Source organism: Solea solea, chromosome 7, assembly GCF_958295425.1.
Source record: "Solea solea chromosome 7, fSolSol10.1, whole genome shotgun sequence".
In the NCBI taxonomy this organism is placed as follows: domain Eukaryota; kingdom Metazoa; phylum Chordata; class Actinopteri; order Pleuronectiformes; family Soleidae; genus Solea; species Solea solea.
The window spans coordinates 7,654,688-7,674,382 of NC_081140.1; the positions used below are offsets into that span (position 1 = coordinate 7,654,688).

Here is a 19,695-nt window from a genome sequence, read left to right on the forward strand (position 1 = left end):
CAGAAAAAATGTTTTTGTGACACAGACAACGTCATTCTTTGGACCAAAACTTAATCTCCCTGTTGAGCTCTTGGTTAAAAAGACGTACTGTCCTCTCAGTACAAGTAAATTCAAACTCTCTGTTTGCGCACTTTTATCAACAACTTCACACCAACTCCATCCATTATCACAGATGAAGAATAGGTAGATAAACGCGGTGTCTGTACCGGTAAGGATAATACATGTGAAGTGGCAACTGAAAGAGGGAAAGAGGGGAGAGGCATACATTGAAAAATGTTGTTTGACTTGAGCAACAATTATCTAACGTGTCGAGGAACAGACTATAAATCAGGCTTCAGTCAGTGAGTAAGTGTATTTGGTTTGAAATGAAAACCTGCAGGCTGTTGGCTCTTTGTGTTACATGCACGATCCGGTCATCATCAGCACCTCTCAGTTCCTGGGTTAGCTCACACTACACAATTTTCAGCCCAATTTTCTGGCATCAATCGAGGGTGATTAATATATAGAGTCCCACTAATGCTTTCCTAATTTAATTTTTAGCCTGCTGCAATTTCATAAGAAATCATGGCGGGTGACAGCAGCTGACATCGCAGCTGTCGTGTTTGTTTTTGTAATGAGACTTTAAAATGCTGGAATATTGTTCAGTTTGATATATATTTTGTGATATACAGTATGTATATATATATATATATATATATATATATATATATATATATATATATATATATATGTGTGTGTGTGTATATATATATACTATATACATACATATGTATATGAATATATATAAACATATGTATATGAATATATATATATATATACATATGTTTATAAATATATATATGTATGTATATATATATATATATATGTATATATATATATATATATATATATATATATATATATATATATATATATATATATATATATATATATATATATATGTACATATATATATATATACATATAGCCTGTGTCTACACAGGCAGGATTACCAAGATGTAACTTGATGGTTTCTTCTTGAACTACGTAGAGAAATTCTGGGTTGTTTTTCTTTATCAGTCAGGTGATTTCTAAATGTCATCTTTTATACTTGATTGCAATAATAGTTTTGCTTCTTTTTTTTATTTCCTACAGAACAGTATTAGGACCACATGTAAAAAAATAAAACAGCATGAATTGAGATTAATGACATGAGATTAAAGCCAGAATTATGACATTTTCTTAGAATTCTGACTTTTTAGCTTTCTGCTGAGTACTGTTAAATAGTTAATTTAAATAATCAAGTAAGTTAGAATTTTTCCACTAGTATCACTACAAATATTATTAAGAGACACCACTGCCTCTCCACTTTCCATCTTCTTCTATCCTGAGACCTTAGACACACTCACAATGCCAATGCTAAAGGCTTCTGTGTTATTTTCTTCCATCTGACAGTGTCTGTCATGGACCAAGGTCAAACCTACAACAGAGGTGACTACCAGCCCCTCCTCCTCCTCTAAAGCCCACCCCTCCCTACCCATCTATCCTTCTTTCTATCTGCAGTGAGTAGACAAAATAGCAATTATTCAATGAAAATGGATTGAAGCGTGCAGTGACAGGGTTTACATGATAAACACTGCTGACCGTGTTTATTCAGGGCTCGTATTAGGATCGATGTCGCTCAGAAGCAGGAGCCTCTCTGCAGCTCATGTATATCCATGTCCTTCAAAGTCATGATTAGCAGACTTATCGCATGATGACTGACAAATAATCAGCACTTATTACTCAAGAGCTGATGTAAAACACACGACAAACCAATGAGGTGAAAGTATTTTTTGTCTCTGGCAGCTGTTGAGACACGAGAGTGTGATGCAGTCACACTTCATTTCAATAGAATGAATACAGTGGCTGTACAGTATGATGTCGCCGCATGCGTTACCACTTTTCTACAGAAGCCCAAAATGGACAAACCAAATGTTGCTTCATGCATGGAAGGGGAAGAGAGAAGCAAGGGTTCTTCCTTTGTGATAGTGGTGGTGAGACATGTTGTAATGCATCATCATCAAACAGCAGGGAAGAAGACAGCTTCAGTCTACTGAACATGGACGTGAATGATGTAGACGGCAGTAAATTAGCTGCACCTTCATCGTCAGTAACATGCAAACAGAAGCAGATGGACACGGAGGTAGTTTTGTTTTTGTTTTTTTTCCAACCTGCTGTCAAAGCCCGTAGTCACACAATCACACCTGTGTGAAAATCAAAAACACGTTTGTGGCTAAAATGATTTTGTCTACTCCCTGTGCCTTTCTACATCCATGTAAACCCAGCTGTGGTTTCACATTTTCATTCTTTTTTCATTGATATATCATCTGCTTGCCTGATAAATGTGTGTGTGTGTGTGTGTGTGTGATTCCCCCCCTCACCAACCACCCATTTCTCATTATGCTGAATGCTTGACTTAGCAGGCCAATCTATCTCTCAACCCCCCACATCCCCACTCTCTCTGCCTCTCTTTTGCCACCTTTGCTTTCCACTTTTTCACCTTACCGCTTCCCCATCACGATCCTTTGAAATATGTAATCCAGTCCTGTGATGGTCCCGTACCCAGTTGTTGCTTGACGAGGTTTTCACAGCCTCCGTTTTCAGATGGTTTGCGTTCTGCTTTGATGCATGGATGTCTTTCTTTTTTTTTACTTTGATCTGACATTTTTGTTTTTGTTGTTTTAACTCCACTCACAATGTGCTTTTTATGAAACCTGCCCTCAGTCACATGATTTTACAGGGTTCTTGGTAGCTTGTCCTCTTGGTCAGCCAAACCTTTGCGGTCATTCATGCTTTGTCAGCACATTGTTGGCTCCAGTGATCAGTATTTAACAATCAAAAAATTGTGCTTCCCAACCTCAGTTTTCCAACCACTGTTTACATTGTGGGAATGAGGTCCCGCCCCCCCTACGAGTGGCTCTAAAAAGTGCGGAATTAGCGTTGCAGTTTCAAGCCTCGCACCAAGTGTCACTGGTGGACACTTAACAAAGAAAAGAATGAAGATATTTCTCGACTCAGGGGAAACTGAGGTTGCAAAGCAGAATTTTTTTATACCCTATTCTAGTAATACAAAGCTAAATGGAAATCAGGGAAGTATTCCTTTAAGGCTTTTGCACATACAATTAAAATGGCACCCTGCATGTCTCACTGCATTGGGCCAGTCATCATCAACTTGCAAGGTTACATTTTATTGGTTATCTCGTAAATGCTGGACAACTGAAATTGAAATAGTGGCTTCCAGGCATATTCAACCGGCTGTTTTATGTAGCGTAGACACAGCGCGGGTAGTAAATTCAGACATTCCAGCATAAGAGGTAGTTGCCCCTTGTGACTTATCGATGATCTGGCATTCCCATCAAGCCTTTGATGCTTAAAAACAACAAAAAAACCTCTGTTTTGTAATGGGGTAACGAAAATCCCTCAGATTAAGTTAGAGTGAAGTTAGGATGGTGGTTAAAAAAAAAACAACAACACTGTGTCGTGCACTGACTGACAGAGAATAGAGATCTCTTCAGTCCCTTGCCAGGAAATTGTAAAAATCTAACCACTAACTCGTCAGCTGCTGAAATGTTAACGGGGCATTGGAGCCAGAAACCTGCCACCAGCTCGTAAAGTAGTTGTTTTATATCACGTTGCTTGGCTGTCCAAAAGGACAATTCCCCATGTGTTTGGAATATCCCTCCGACATCCAGAATCAAATGTTGCTGTTGTTCTGAACCCTTTAACATGGCTGCAGTCTTTTTGTTATGATGATCTCAGCATGCTGTGACACCTGTGACCCCAACCCTCAGCAGGCTCCTCTCGTGCATGTAACGTCCCCTCCAAAGACCTAACATGTTTTCTGAACAGGTTGTGCTATGCCATGTACTTGACCTTCAACCCCTCTGTGTATTGTTGATGTTACTGAACTCTCTTTGCCTGGTGCATACTAAAGGCATGTCTGACTGTGTGGACACCCATTTGTTGGCTCAACCAAGTGGGAGGCTGTTCATTTTTCTTACTGTTGACTGCTACTCACCATCTCATCCTTCTACTGTGCAGCATATCACTGGGACACGTCAGACTGGATGCCTAGCACCAGGCTGTCAGACATTGAGGAGGCGCCAGCCTATGAGGCCGGTCCTGGCAGTCAGGTATCAGGCTCGGCCCGCCGTCTTGGAGCAAGCACCCGCGAACTGGAGTCCGACTACTACCTGGGGGGCTTTGACATTGATAGTGACTACCCTCCTCCCCATGAAGAAGAGTTCATGAGCCAAGACCAGCTGCCACCTCCGCTACCCGTGGGTGAGGACTATCCGGAGCCCTACACGCCGCTACCCACCAATCCGCCAGTCTCCAAGGAGAGCACTCTGAGCTCCGGGAGCACTGGGCGTCAGCATTCCAGGCCAAACTTCCATCCCAGCCAATATCTGCCTCCCCATCAGCTGCCTCTTGGGGAGGCGCCACAAGGGGACTTTGGCACTTGTGGCGTAACGCCAGGTAATGGGGACACCGATGACTCTGTGTCCCTGAACATGCGACTGTCTGTCGGTGCGTCATCGGCCTCAGAATTGTCGGTGCCAGGCGGGCTGGAAGATTCTGAACACGGCAGCGATTTCGACAGTATGGACGAGCTTCGTCGCGGGGTGACGATCACCACGGAGTCTCAGCAACAGACTGAGGTGTGACTGACTGGTCCCTCCAGGGATGATATAAGGGCATAAAAGTAGTGCAGTTGTCAGGAGAAGCACAGACGGATGCTTCGTCAAGAACAATAGGTTCTGCTACAAACACATATTGTCAGAATGACCTTTTAATCGCAATATCTTTGTTTTACAGTACCAAATACAACAGATTTACTCTTAGTACTCCTGTCTCCACAGTGCAGAACTGTCCAGTTCCAATAGGGAGTCGTTTGTGATGTGAAAAGAATGGTATAGAGAATGTCAGTAAGAAGGACTAATCCAGCAGAGAGAGACGTGTACAGAGGTGCTAGAGAAGAACTGAAAGGTAAGAAAGGAAAATCAGGAATGTGAAAAGATTGTGTAGTTGCCCGCTCCCTCACAGATGCTCATCAGACCAATTGTTTTTAAAAAGAGAAACCCCCAGTTTCCCTCTTTTTCCTTCTTGGATTTGTAAATTTTGTAGCGCTCCAAGCTTGTACAGACTTTGTAAAATAGGATGACCTTGCAGGTGAAAAAGTATGAAATAATGTTCTGGCCACATTTCAAAAAGCCATTTCTTAGTTTTGATGTGGAATGTGCTTGCCTCTTTTTTTCCCCCAGAAGTATTAAGTCTCTCATTGAGACGTGACATTTCGCTGATTCACCCTCATTAGCACAGAATGTTCTGCGTGTCATTGATCTTTCATATCTCTCGCTTTGTGTTGCGTGGAAGACAAAAGCTAATGGAATTCCTTTTATATTTTAAGGCCTATTAGACCAAGATCACACATCAAACTTATCTCCAGATAAAACACGGTGTCTACATTTACCTTTTAAAGACAGGATCATTATTGAATTGTAATATCAACTCGACAGGCTTCTGAGAGACAGTTATTATGGAACATAAAGCTAAGTAAAGTAACTACAGTGCACTGCCTGAAATAACAACAGTAAAGTCGTAATAATGCTTCATTTTGCTGGACTTCATTATTGTAATGGAGTTTTTTTTTATATTGTCGAATTTAGGGTCTGAATAATCTCAATATCAATGTTTTATGTGGTGAAAATGACATATTTAAGACATGGTTGTTACAAAACTGTTTACCTTCAGAAAAAAACAATATTGGCAAGTTGTAATGTTGTGACAAAAAAAAAAAGAAAAGTAGGAGCCACAGCTTCTCTTAGCTTCAGTCATTTTGTTTTGAGAATTTGGATAATCTGTGTTGCACTTGTTGGTGAATCATGAGGTTTTTAATGGAATTTTAAGCCCAAACAGAAATGGAAACCTTGAAAGACATTGACTATAAGAGCCCAGTCACCCATACACACAATTTGGATAAACTGCTTCCTGTTCAGTCTGACGGAGGGGGAAAATAATAGAGCTCAACTATGACCAACAAATTGTAGCCTCCATCAGCCAAGTGCTTGGCTGATATTAGCTGTGTCATTAAAAGTCTCAAATTCCCCACAAAAGATTATCTAATTAGCCAATCACATGGCAGCGACTTAATGAATGCAGGAGTGCAGGCATGATCAACATGACCTGCCAACGTTCAACGTGAGCATGACCAGATGAGTTAGAGGATAAAAAGGTAATAGATGTTCTACAGCAATGGTCACTTTATTAGGTACACCAGTGAGTGAGTGTGAGAGTATTCAGCATTGTAAGAAACGTCGTCCCTTGCGTTTGTGTATGCGTGACTGTTCCTCTAACACCCATCATTCATCTCTTTGTCCATTTCAAGTCCACGTGAAGCAGATACACTGACTGAGTAGAAGTGATTTTGCATTCCAGTGTTTTTTTGTCACCGTGTCGCATCATCACCTCGTCTGCAGACACAGGTCAAACCTTTATCAAGGACACTAATGGCTGACTTTCCATAGGGCCTTGAGTACAGAGAGCACATCCGCCTGCTTCACATCATCACTGTATTGTATTATACTGTATATCTATCTGATCTGCTCAGATATCAGCGTTCTTTTCTTTCTTTGTAAAAGGTGTATGTTTAAATCTCTGTACAGTGTACATAGCTAGGATGTTAAAATGCAGATTTTGTAGATATGGAATTGCCATCCTGAACTGCCTTTGAATCTTTTTTGTTTTGTTTGTACGACTATTTTGATGTGAATGTGACAACAAGCGACCTTGGATTCATCAGATATTTGCTCATGGTTCCTCCTCTGGAGTTTTAAGTCTTCTCGTGTTGCTCATTTTACTTCCGCACGAATGCCATTTCAATATCATAGGTGAGTATTGAATTCAGACATTACATCTCAGCAGATATTTTGTATTTTGTTGAAACATTTGTAAAAGGTAATGAGGGAATCTTTTTGTACATTTCTTTCATATCTGGGAGGAATTTGATGAATTTCTAGTGCTCTTTTCAGGTGTTTGTTTTCAAATACATTAGCCAGTGTCCAAAATATGTCCCTGAAAAATATGTCTGCAAAAACTTGAGTGTATAATGTGAGTGGTTTTTTTGTTTGTTTGTTTGTTTTTTGCTTTTTTTTCTAACCTTTTTTAATTCAGTGCAGAAAATAAAAAGATTCTTGCTCGCCATGTCAACACTTTTCCATTCTTAAGATAAATCATCACAGCTGCTCACTGGCTGCTGTGTTAAATACCCTGCTCCACTACACGTGACGCTTTAGAGCTGCAGAGGCAACGTCTTTTGTTACTGTTTCGGGAATTGTGGTTGTTTTAAAAAATGAACTGCGGGTGAACGGTAGTAAGAGTCTAAATGATTTGACAAACTGAGGCTGTAATGAAACCTGACAGCTGCCTCCTGCGCTGCCTGGTGGTAAAGTGGTTTCAGGAAAGTTGCGACGTGAGTGCACGACATATCTCCATATTCCAGTGTGAGTGGAAGAGTTGATCGAACGCAACACAGGATAAAAGAGGTTGACATTTATACTGTATGTTGATTGAACATTGATTTCCAGGGTTTTACTTCTGATGGCTTCACCTTAACCATTACAGCCCAAAATCAACTTTCTCCCAAATGTGAACTTCTCCTTCTCTCTCCCCCCCCAAAAAAACCTCAAGATGACACTTAGCCTTCTCAGGTGTGCTGCATCTCACACCAGCTCCACCCACTTCCTGAAACAAGGAGCACTCAACCAAAACAAAGGGACGCATTTGATAGTCGTTTGAAAAGCTGGGGCTGAAGTTATTGTGAAAGGATTTCTGTTCACAGTGCAGAGGGCAAGCTCGGTGAGGAGAGGCTGTGCTGCTCTGTGCTGCAGCACAAACGTATCTATGCTGGAGTTTCTGTGGTTCAGATGAGAGTAGAGCTGCAACTAACAAGTATTTTCATAATCGATTAATCTGTCGATTACTTTCTCGGTTAATCGATTAATCGTTTGGTCCATAAAATATCAGAAAACCTTAAAAAATGTTGATCAGTATTCGTCAAACCTGGAAATGATGATGTTCTCAAATGTCTTGTTTTGTCCACAAACCAAAATGATTCACTTTTAATGATTTCTTTGTTATCCAGAGCAAAGAAATGAAGAAAATATTCACATTTAAGAAGCTTAAACAATCGTAAATCTTGTTTTAATCATGAAAAAACATTCAAACCGATTAATCGATTATCAAAATAGTAATCGATTAATTGTTTCAGCTCTAGATGAGAGCCTGCATGCTCTCAGTGAGAACACTGCTGCCAGCAGAGACACTTTAACAGATTTTTAGCCACTTAACCAAAAACATATCCAATAAAATCTACGCCAGCCAAAGTGCACCCCATCCAAGAGTGTGTTTATTAACGTATTTCACTTTTAGACGGTCCTTTCTCGAAGGAAAAGGACGTTTGTATTGCTTTGTAAAATGCTTACTCCACTCTCCAAAGTCCAGGAGCAGCTGGTCTACTGCGGCATCATTTGGTAAGTTTGTGTCACTTGGGTGAACAACCTGAATGAGGAATTTCAAACACTTCTCAAAATAACACATCTGAATTTACTGACGGCGCCAGCAGTGGATCAACGACTCCGGTGTACTGTGATGTAAAAATGTATTTTCTCTATGGACTTTAGTGCTTTACAGAAAGGAAAGGGGTACAAGGACAGTATTAGAACATACATCTTCTACCCCTTTATCCTCCACATGAGGGTCACGGGGGATACATAGGGCGATATGCGGGGTACACCCTGGACAGATCGCCAGACCATCGCAGGGCCACATATAGAGACAAACAACCACTCACTCACTCCTACAGGCAATTTACCTAATCCCCAAATCTGCATGTCTTTGGACTGTGGGACACACACACGGGGGAGAACATGCAAACTCCATGCAGAAAGGCAAGAGTGCTTACCACTACACCAACCGTGTGGCCAGTACTAAACCAATGCTTAAAATCTTTCTTTGTAAACGTTATGAGCTACTGTCACCAATTTTGCATGGAGGTATATTAGAGCATGATACTGTGCTACACTTTCTGCACCATAGCCACTGGCATGGTAAAAGTGATGCCCTCCTCTGACCCTCAACATGATTTACTCCCCCACAGGGGGAGCTCAGCTGTTTCTCTCCATAACTTGATCGTCTGAGATGGATGTAAGGTAAGGAGCTCAGACATCCAGAGGGAGCTTAGACTAGAGCCACTACTCCTTTTGCATCAACATGAGCTAGTTAAGATGTTTCAGGCGACTGGGAAGAGACCTCAGGGCAGACGCAGAACCTGCTGGATGAGCTGAGAGCCACTTGAGATCCCTCAGGAGGAGCTGGAGAGTGTTGGTGGGGAACGGTATGTTGCCACAGTGTATGGATGGATAAACGGGCAGTTCTGACTGATGCAACTGACGGCTTCCTTCGCATACTTGGGTCAGCTTCTAATATATTTCCTAATCATATACACTGGTTTGCTATGATCAGTTTCTCCTGGCTCAAATTCTGAAAACCAAGTCATTTCTCTCACGGGGTAATAAGTTGCCTCCACAAATGTCAAACATCACCATTCTCACAGTCCATACCATCACATATCTCTGCAACTGCGTCCCAAAGGTGACATTCAGAAGTCACCGTTGTTGGGCCTGCTCTTCTCTCTTGGGATAAGATCAACCGTCACCAACACTGTCGGGTGAATGAATGTAAAGTGGGATGCAGTCAAGGTTAAACACACGCTCATGTCATCTCACTCTGGCATTCCATACAACATACGTACCTGGTGATGTAATTGCAGTGATTTATAGAGATGACACATTGAATAATTTATCATTATCATTGGAGCAGAGCAATATATATTCATAAGCATGTTGGCTTGTTCTCACCTAGGTTAAGTATATTTAACCTTGAACGTGTTTCTCGCTCCTCAGCTGATCCACTGATGATGAATTATGACTTTCTGTGATAAGTGATTTTCTTTGTTTTCTGCATAAAAAAAAAAAATTGCGGTCCCATCCTGTCCTCTGTGAGGGGGGGGGGTTCTCCAGTTTCCTCCCACAGTCCAAAAACATGCAGATTTGGAGATTGGGTAAATTGACCGTAGGTGAGAGTGGATGGTTGTTTGTCTCTCGATGTGACCCTGTGATGGACTGGCAACCTGTCCAAGGTGTACTCCACCGTATGCCCTATGTCAGCTGGGAATGGCACCAGCGACCCTCATGTGGAGGATAAAGCGGTAGAAAATGAGTGAGTGAGAAATGAAATGGGCTCTATTGGTCTTAGACCAGGATGTGAGGAAGCTGTAGTTGCATTAATTTCAGTGTAGGACTCTAGGTGGCGGAAAGGAGTTTAATTTCAGCTTCATGATGCAGACATTACAGGTATAATGTTTTACTGGCTAGAAAGTCACATTGTTACTCCCCTTATCATTCCCTTATTATTTTTCATTGTTTGCAGATGGTGGTGCCATCTGGTTATTTATTATCTGGCATTTATTTAGGAAAAATCAATAAGCCTTGGATCAAGTGGTCCAGTGGTATCATATATGGGGATTTAAGATTTCAGCACCTAAGACTAAGTTCATGATTTTTGATCTGACAAAGAAAGAAATTCCTGGATGTGTGCATGGGTGGAAAAACTTGACATGGTAGACCCATGTACATGATATAAAATGTGAACTGTGACTGGGAAGCTGAGAGGAAAACCATGCTTATGATTTATCAGGCAATGGTGAGGTCCACCTTAGACTATGGGAGTATTGTGCTTGCGGCAGCTGCTGAATGCATTCTTCACAAACTAGAAAGGGTGCAGGTTAAGTCTTTAAGAATCTGTGGCAGCAATGTTCCAACATTTGTCTCAGCCTTTACTTGTTGAAGTGGGAGAATGCCCTCTAAAACTTTGAAGAGGCGGAGCAACGTTGTTTGACCAGGTTGATTCGCCTCAAGCACAAATCTGCTGGATAATGCCCGTTGCGAGACTGCTGAAAGTTGGAGGATTAAAGGAAAACAACCTCATTTCCTTCCTCACATGTCGCCGATTCATTGATTTTATTATTTAGTAATGACACCTGCCCCTAAAACCTGCACGAAACAAGCATGGAAGACCAGGATAAGAGCAAAAATCTTGCAAAGAAATCGGTAGAAGATGGATGGGTGTTCTATCGTAACTTTAGTGAAATTTTATTGTAAACATGAGGGAACTATTCAAAATCACTTGTTAGTAAGCCATTGAGCTGCTACACATCACGATTTATTGGGTGACTCATTGATAAACCCAATAAAAGGACATTTTCTGTTGACAAATGAAGGAAGAACGTAATGAGCTGTGTGAGGAGCATCTGGCTGAAGGCGACCCCTGGTTTGATTTAAAATGAATAATAATCGTGAAATTTGAAATTTCATTTTAGTTGAGAGTTGAGAGTTTGGATAGAGTTTGGATAGTTTGGAGAGTTTGGATAGCGTTTATATAGTTTGGAGAGTTTAGGGAGAGAGAGAGAGAGATTTAGGAGAGGGAGGAGAGTAGGATAGGTGATATAGGATGGAGCCAGCGAAGCTCATCATTGTCCAAGTTACACAAGCATAATCTGTGCCCTTTTCCTAGTTCCACAAGCACTTTCACTGTCCTCTGCCTGATTAAGCCCATGCCATTTTCAGAAAAACATTGCACAACCTGCCATATTATGATATTACCATTTTGGGAAGATTTACACACACAGAATACATTCAAAAAATTTATTAAACACATATGTACAGAAATTATTTGGTCATACATTTTTTGTAATTCATAGTCATTTCTAACAGACACAAAAATTAAATTCATCACACATTATGTGGTTCAGATACAGCTGCCTGTGATTATACACTTGGCCAGTAGGTGGTTTCGTGTGCACATGAAGCTTCGAGAAATGAACCCTTTCTCGAACCAATTGGCTCAAGTGGTTCAATGCCTCATGAGTCTTCATCTCACCATCACTAGTATTAAGGCGTTACTGCAACATAAGATACTTATATTAAAAATGCAGTTAATGGTCAAAGGAGATTTTCTCTATTTTCAGACTCCTTTGATGTCCTCTTCTTCTATGGGCTTTAACAGCAGCTTATACCCATGATGTTGCGTTACTGCCATTTTCTGGAACTAAAAAACTCTGGTTGCAGTTTTATGGCAGTTTTATTTCTTTACCATGGCAACCGGTAACAAACCCTTGATGATCATGGCAAAGTCTGAATCAAAGGCACATTTGTGACATCATGTTTGGACATAGACTCTTTTATTTTTTTCAATTACTGAACAATACCAATTACTTGTTTAAGTTCTACAAATGAGAACATGAGAACGTTCTTCACATCAAGAGGGAAATCCTTCTGAAGACGCAGGTACAATGGACAGCACTGGATACACCAGCCTGGATGAAGCAGCAGCGACTGCAAATTCTGCCAACGCTACTCGGGTGCAGATGACATCAGAAGACATGGAGGATGAGGAGCCATTGATGGAGGATGAGGAGGAGGAGCAGTTAATTATTCTTCATCCTGAACACCCGCTTGTCCAAAGGCTACAGGCTACTCTGAACAGACAGCTGAGAAGGCAGCTTGATAGGATTAACCTGCAATTAGAGGAGCATGTGGCACAGGAGAAGGAAGATGCCAAACACTCACTGGAGACTGGTGTCGAGATGTCCAGGATTCAGGCGAAGTTGGCCAGACTTCACAACAGCCTGGAGAATTATCATCAGACCAAGTCACAGGCAGAAGACAAACATCAGCAGGCACAGTCCCAAATGGAAGAAATGAAAAGCCAGTATTCCAGTACTTTCAACCGCCACAGCAAAGCCAAAGCCGGTTTGTCCCAGCTGCAGGCGGAGTACGACAACTTGATGCTGCACACTGTCTTCACACAGGGAGTCAGCGATGATCTCCGCATTCATTTCAATGCCACGAAGAATGCTCAAGGCAGAGCAGGAGCTGAGAAGACCCAGGCAGAAGATGAGAAAAAGCAGCAAGATTTGTATGTGGAACGTCTAACCAAGGAAATGGAGACGCAGACTCAGCAGATTGCCATGTATGACGCCCAGACCAGTGTTAAAGCAGAGGAGTGTCAGGCAGTCAAACGGGCCTATTCTGAGGCCGAGATGGAAATTGAGTCTCTGCTGATGATGCGTAAACATTTGCTTCAGCAGTGGAACAAAAGCCTGTTGGGCATGGAGAAACGAGATGAGGCATTCAGTGCCATGCAGGAGGCTATGCGCACGATGGACGACCAGATGAACTTCTTGGACAGTGAGATTAAAGCCTACATGAAATCAAGCGACGAAGAGCACGAGCGGAATGAAGCACTGACGTACCGGCTTTACTTTTCTAAGAGGAATGTAGCCCTCACCAGGAAGCTGATCATTGAAAAGCAGAAGCAGCAAGAGGATCTGCAGATTCAGCACAGCACCTGCCTCAGCACTCTGAAGGAGACAGAGGACACCCTAGACATTCTCATGAAGGAAACCAGCGAACGCTTGGCTGAAATTAATGCTCAAATGAGACAGGTGGAAAAAGAGAGTGCCATTCGTTTGGAGTTAGAGGACAAGATCCTCAACTACGTGCAGCAGGAGATAATCCACAATAGGGCTGCTAAGTACTCGAAGAAGCTCACCCGCAAGACCAGCACACTGAAGGAAGAAAAGATCTCTCAACTGTGGCAGAAGGAAGACGAGATGACAGCGGTGGCCATGGAGAGCTACAAGATACATAATAATTTGGAAAGCCTGGGCTTCGTTCAGAAGGCCCTAGATCAAGAGATGGAAAAGTACAATCAGTGTGTCAATGACATCCAGTTTAATATTTCTTCCTTAATTTCAGCCATCAAGCAGAAGCAGAACACCATTACCAACTTCAACAAAAAGATCGGTCACATCGTAACCAGCACGGGGCGCGATGACCTAAGTCCTCTGCAGATAAACCTGGAGAGAGCGCTTACTCAGATTGAGCAGATGGAGGCAAATATCAAAAGAGACAAGCAGCTCTGGATGAAACGACAAGGGTCTCTAATAGAACTGACTCAGGAGATGGAGGTCAACAGCAAGAACATACTGAAATTGCAGAAACAATTCACTGCGATGGAGCAGAAGAAAATACGCTGGGAGAATCAGATTGAGAACGAGCGCCAAGAACAGGCAGAGCTGCAGAAGAACACGGAGATCTTGAGGGGGGATTTGGTGAAGCTCAACACGCTGCTCACCAAGAATGGACAGCTCAGCCAGGTGCTGGAGCAGGACAATGTTCTGATGGAAACAGATTTTCTTCTCATAATAAGGGAAGCAGAGCGGGAGGTTATTCAGATGCAGATGAAACATGAGAAGTCTCTGACTGAAAAAGACAGACTACTCAGCAATCTGGTGGAAGCTGAGCAGCAAATCATGCTGTGGGACAAAAAGACCCAGCTTGTCAAAGAGACTCTTTCAGTTGTGGACTCTGAAGAGTTACATGTAGAAATCAAGATGATGAAGGCTGAGATCCACCGAATGGAGGTGCGAATCAACCAGCTCAGGAAACAGCAGGAGAACCTGCTGAGGGAGAGTGAGTCGACAGTGGTGAGGAGAGAGTCCATCATCGAACGTCGGGAGGCCATGGTGTACGGTGTTAGCAAACAGACTACAAAGTTTGAGCTGAGCATCAACATAAAGCACATGCAGCGCAAAATCAAGGACACACACAAGCACATAAAGGAGCATGAACGTGAGACCAGGGAGCTTCAGGAGAGCATGGATAGCCTGAATAAGAAGCTTGCGTGGCAAAAGCAGCAGCTGACCCAACTATGTAGCACCAACTCCACCATGGACTCTGACATTGTAAATCAGCAGGATAGCAAAGACAGAGACCTAGCATACCTGGTGACTCTGCAGAACCGGATTAAGAAGCTGCAGGCGGTGGTTACGGACAGCTACAAAACCTTGTCCACCAGTGAGTCCGTTGAAGCCACTCTGCAAAGCCAGATAGAGCATGTGCACAAATTTAGCACGGTGTTGCACCGCGTCTGTGAGAAGTTCCCCACCCACCGGCAGCCACTCCGCAGGCTGTTGCTAACTTTGGAAGCATGCACTCAGAAACTGAAGCAATGACACAAGAAGGAGGAGGAGGAGCAATCGACATTGTATTAATGGTACATTTTTCAGACAACTCAATGAGAAGAAGGAAGTGTAACCTGAACTTTACCTTTGATGAGTTTAAGTTCACAATGGTTCATTAAACAATTGTCCCATGTTATTAATTTCATTGCATTTCTCTCTTTTTTTTTGCACTACAGTAAATAATTCGGATATATGAAATCATAAGATCATCGTTGAAACCATTTATATGTTAATGTAGTTTTTATCTAAAATATAATTGTGTATTTATTTTGTGTTCTTATTTTCTTATGTCTGAGGTCTATTGCTGCTGTAACATTATCTATCTATCTATCTATCTATCTATCTATCTATCTATCTATCTATCTATCTATCTATCTATCTATCTCATATGGTCAATAAACCATTGCTATTTATCAGCAAGTGCTTTATTATCAAAATAATTAAGTATGGTCATTAAAACGATGCTGAAACAATAGTGACTTAAGACCTCCTACGTATGTGGGTCCCTCAAGAAGAAGACTGGGAACCTCCGTCCATTCAACAGAGGAGAGGAGAGGAGAGGAGAGGGAGAGGAGGGAGGAAGATGAAGTCAGGAGAGACAGAGCAGGAGAAAGACTCGGAGGTGAGGAGGTTGTGAGCAGCAAAGCTGCTCCGGACTATCGCAGTGAAGCGACATGTCCGCGGTCAGTCACACCGACCGCGGGGCGTGCAGGAGGCGTTGAGGGAGGCTATGGATATGCCGGGGAATGTCTCCCCGTGGAAGGACCGGACGGACCACGGGCCAGAGCAGAGCCACCAGGCAGCGCGTCCTGCGTGGGCAGTCACGGCGCTAGCCAGCGTGCTGATCTTCACCACTGTGGTGGACGTTCTGGGAAACCTGCTGGTCATCGTGTCCGTGTTTAGGAACCGTAAACTACGAAATGCGGGTAAGAGTTGAATATTTATTTCAAATGCGCGCGCCCGCGTGTGTGTGTGTGTGTGCGTGTAAAAACAGTCAGTGTAAATTATGATACATGTGCGTGGACTATTCAGAGGTTGTGCTTGTTCTCAGTAAAACAGGTTGGTGTGAATCTGTGAATGAGCAAAGAATGAATGAATGAATGAATGGTTTCACAAATAGCCTGAAACCACTTAACTGAATGAGTTTGCCTATAAAACAAAAACCTATTCTCAGTGTGCTCCAGCTTCACTGCCACTGTCCAAAAACATGCAGATTGGGATTAAAGTTGATATCATATAAGAACTGTATTCTATTCATTCACAAAATGACCATCAGAGATGAAGACAAATGATAAAGCTTTACCATAACAATATGGCGCTCTCTCACACTCTCATACCCTTTGTCAGTGGATATTTAATGTGTGTAACGTTTGGGTTCCTTTATTGTCGCCTCTCACCATGTGATAATTGTCTCTATAAAGCAGACACACACACACTCATTTTCAATCTCCGCCTGTTGCTGACACCGGACATTAACCAAATAGGTTTGTAAAAATAAAACAGACAATGGGACATAAAAGTGCAGCCTCTCATTTACATTACTATTTAAACCCTGTCCATGCCATGTTTAAAATATGGATTACTCTTCCTAAAACTGATAGTTTCCATCTGAACTGACATCTTAGAGACATGTTGTCATAATACTGCAGAGGCCTGTGTGGACATTACAGACATTACATTGTGCATCTTCTGCTTAAATTCAGTCTTTCTAATGTTGTAGCTGTAGTTGTATAGGAGCTACTAAGAATCTGAATATTGCAGATATTATAAATCACCAGTTGATTTGATCTATTATTTGAATGGGAATAATAAATAAATCACTTCCTGTGTATTTTAAAGATTAATTTGATCAAATTAAAATCACTTTATTTTAAAAACTCATTTCAGGTAAAAATTTGAGGGGAAAAGCACATCTATCAACAAGAGACCAATAACAATATATTGTCGACCTTCAAAAGGAGCTGCTGCTGCTTTTGCTCATGAACAGATGTAATTTAGCCACTTGCAATCAGACTTGTTTACGCAGCAATGTTCACTGATGTGCAATCACCCTATTCTGAATAAAAGGATAAAAAAATCAAACATTTCTGTTGTTATACAGCTGGTAATCCATTCACCGATGCCAGTAGTTCCAGCAGTGCAGTTGCGAGAAGAATAAATGGATTTTATAGATGCACATGTAACTTGATGTGATGTATAGCACTTGTGTAGTTGTACAACAGTGGATGTATATCTGTGGTTTAGACGTGGCAGCTCTGTACGCAGGGTCAGACAATCGCCAGGAGACAAATGAAAGGACTATATTTCATCTCAGGCTGCTTTTGTTCATTGACTTTGTTTCACGTTACCCATGCACGTCCCCACTGTCTGCAAGCAGCAATGCTGAGCTCAGTACTTCCTTGCTACTTTGGTCTCTTGACTCTCTCACCTCTCCTCTACAGCTGTTGTGTGTGTTCATGTTCATTAAATGCTCTGCAAATAGTCTGTGAACTTAAAGACAGTGTGAATATTTGAGCTCACATCTCCAAACTAAAATCAGTTAATGGTTACAGCTTTGAAATCATTGTCCTGACTGAACTACACTTGTTGAAATTGTCAATTATCTAAGGATGTCAGTAAAGAAACACAACAATAGAGCTTTCTGGGAAAGTCCAACCAAATCATTCATTCATTCACCCTTGAACGCCTAAGCTTCGATATCTGTGTGGAGATTTTTTTGCTTACTTTAACTATAAAAGGGCCAGAAAATGTGCTTTCACCCATGTGTCCAGTATAACTTTCAATATCTGGCAGTTATTTACAATTTACTGCATGTTAAAATAGTGTATTAACAATTTTAAATGAAGAAAAACAATGTTTTATTGAGAAAAAACACTGTAGTTGGACATGAACACCAGATGTTGGCAGTGAAATTTGAACAGTATAAGACATTTAAAATAAAAAGTTTTTTTTACCATTTTTCCAACTTTTTCCCTGCAACAGCACCAGTGAAATTACCGTAATAACCCCATGTTGGCTTTAACGTGCAACTTCTCAGCTTTCAGAAACCATAAAAAATTGTTCTGATGGCACAGACCGTTGCGTAATTATGGTAATGCGAGGGTGCTTGTGCAAACGTGTTGTCGGTTTAGGTTGGTTTTCCACTACAAAATAGTACCTACTCAACGTGGGCGGAGTCATCACTGCACGGCTGCATGAAACTGCTGTGACTTCGTTTTACACACGACGAGTTTTACACACAAATGAAACCAGCAGTGCTGTCACTAAATACACCAACTCCTCTGTTAAATATTGAGATTTTAGACATTTCCCTGGTAATTGTTGGAGATGAACTCATGTTTTTCGGATTGTTAAGTCTTTTTAACTGATCTACAGTTTGGCATTGTTCGGCTAGATTCTTGTGTCAGACGTCTCTTCCTGTGACGGCACACTGACCAATCAGTGGCTGGCAGTCTGGTGACGTCACGCATAGTCACTCACTTGGAACCTCGTCAGAGCTGGTACTAAAAAAAGTACCTGGTACCTGGCACCAAGACTTTGCCTTACAAAGTCAATATGCAAGTCTTACTAGCCTCCTATTAGTGCCCCACTGTTTAATAACATGACATTGCTTATGCTGCAATGGTCCTGCTGAAGTTATATAAACCATCATCACACGTTTGGTTCAGAAACAGCACTTTTGTCACAAAAGGCTTACGTTAAATAGTGGATGTTGGATTTTAAAATGCGTGGCTATCAAGATGCACATTTGAAAGGGAGGGATAAAGAATAAGAAGTAGGCAGTAATGCCACCATGTATCAGGCTCTTCCTGAACAGAAATGACACCCACAGATGGCAAATTATGTTTTGTCACAGCAGGTAAATGTAAGGTTGGAGGGTCCGGGGAGAAAGTGAGAATATGATTGATGCTCCCTGAAGGAGACGGCTGAGGTACAACTTTAAGTATCAGGCCAGGAAGAGGCGAGAGATTCCATACTTAAGTTGCTGTACAGAGTGAATCGACTGCAAGGGAATGGTGTCAGTAAGTAGAATCACTATCACAAGGAGATAAAAGATGCTACATCGAGGATACTAGAGATTTTGGCCAGATCACTACCACGTTCTAGTGAATGGCGGGGATGAACTGCCTGCCATCAGTGGACGAACTGATGGCAGGCAGGTGTGCAGGGATAATAAGGTGATTTGTAACAGGTGAGCAGTGGAGCCAGCAGCCAGGCAGAACCAATCCTTTTTTAGACTCAGGGGAAAAAGTGAAAGGAGAGGGAGGAGAAAGAGGGGGAGGGAAGAAGGGGATGTTGTAGCTCCCACAAGACCATGCCGGGTGTAGGCACGGACATCAAGACAGTTGCAGGTGAGGTCTGTGAACTTCTGTTTCCAAAATATCAACATGGCCCCAACCAAAAATGAGAGTTCAGATCCTTACAGGTGATGTCACAAACAGTTGCTTCTTCATAGGCAGTCAGGCTGTCACTTTCTAATCTGAAATTTGGATCTCGTTCCAATGTTCCACTCTAAATTGGGAAGAAGA

General features: G+C 41.9%; 3 protein-coding genes across 10 annotated transcripts in view; all 3 read left to right on the forward strand.

Moving 5' to 3' along the window:
* fat3a (FAT atypical cadherin 3a) overlaps positions 1-7,230 on the forward strand; it is a 159,797-nt gene extending 152,567 nt beyond the window's left edge. For 6 of the 8 annotated variants that reach the window (XM_058634777.1, XM_058634781.1, XM_058634779.1 and 3 more), the window contains 2 exons: positions 1,435-1,470; positions 4,063-7,230. In XM_058634777.1, coding sequence (XP_058490760.1) covers positions 1,435-1,470; positions 4,063-4,688 — 662 coding nt within the window. In that variant the 3' untranslated portion in view covers positions 4,689-7,230. The remainder of the gene's footprint in view (positions 1-1,434; positions 1,471-4,062) is intronic. The other 2 variants (XM_058634784.1, XM_058634785.1) reach the window with 1 other exon arrangement.
* Positions 7,231-12,187: 4,957 nt separating this feature from the next.
* Positions 12,188-15,507, forward strand: LOC131462947 (coiled-coil domain-containing protein 40-like). The gene has a single exon (XM_058634529.1). It carries the CDS (start codon positions 12,431-12,433, stop codon positions 15,155-15,157), a length of 2,727 nt encoding a protein of 908 aa, XP_058490512.1. The 5' UTR covers positions 12,188-12,430; the 3' UTR covers positions 15,158-15,507.
* A 66-nt stretch (positions 15,508-15,573) lies between these two features.
* mtnr1ba (melatonin receptor type 1Ba) overlaps positions 15,574-19,695 on the forward strand; it is a 31,303-nt gene continuing 27,181 nt past the window's right edge. The window contains exon 1 of the mRNA XM_058632958.1: positions 15,574-16,092. Within this exon, the coding sequence (XP_058488941.1) occupies positions 15,897-16,092 (196 nt within the window). The 5' untranslated portion in view covers positions 15,574-15,896. The remainder of the gene's footprint in view (positions 16,093-19,695) is intronic.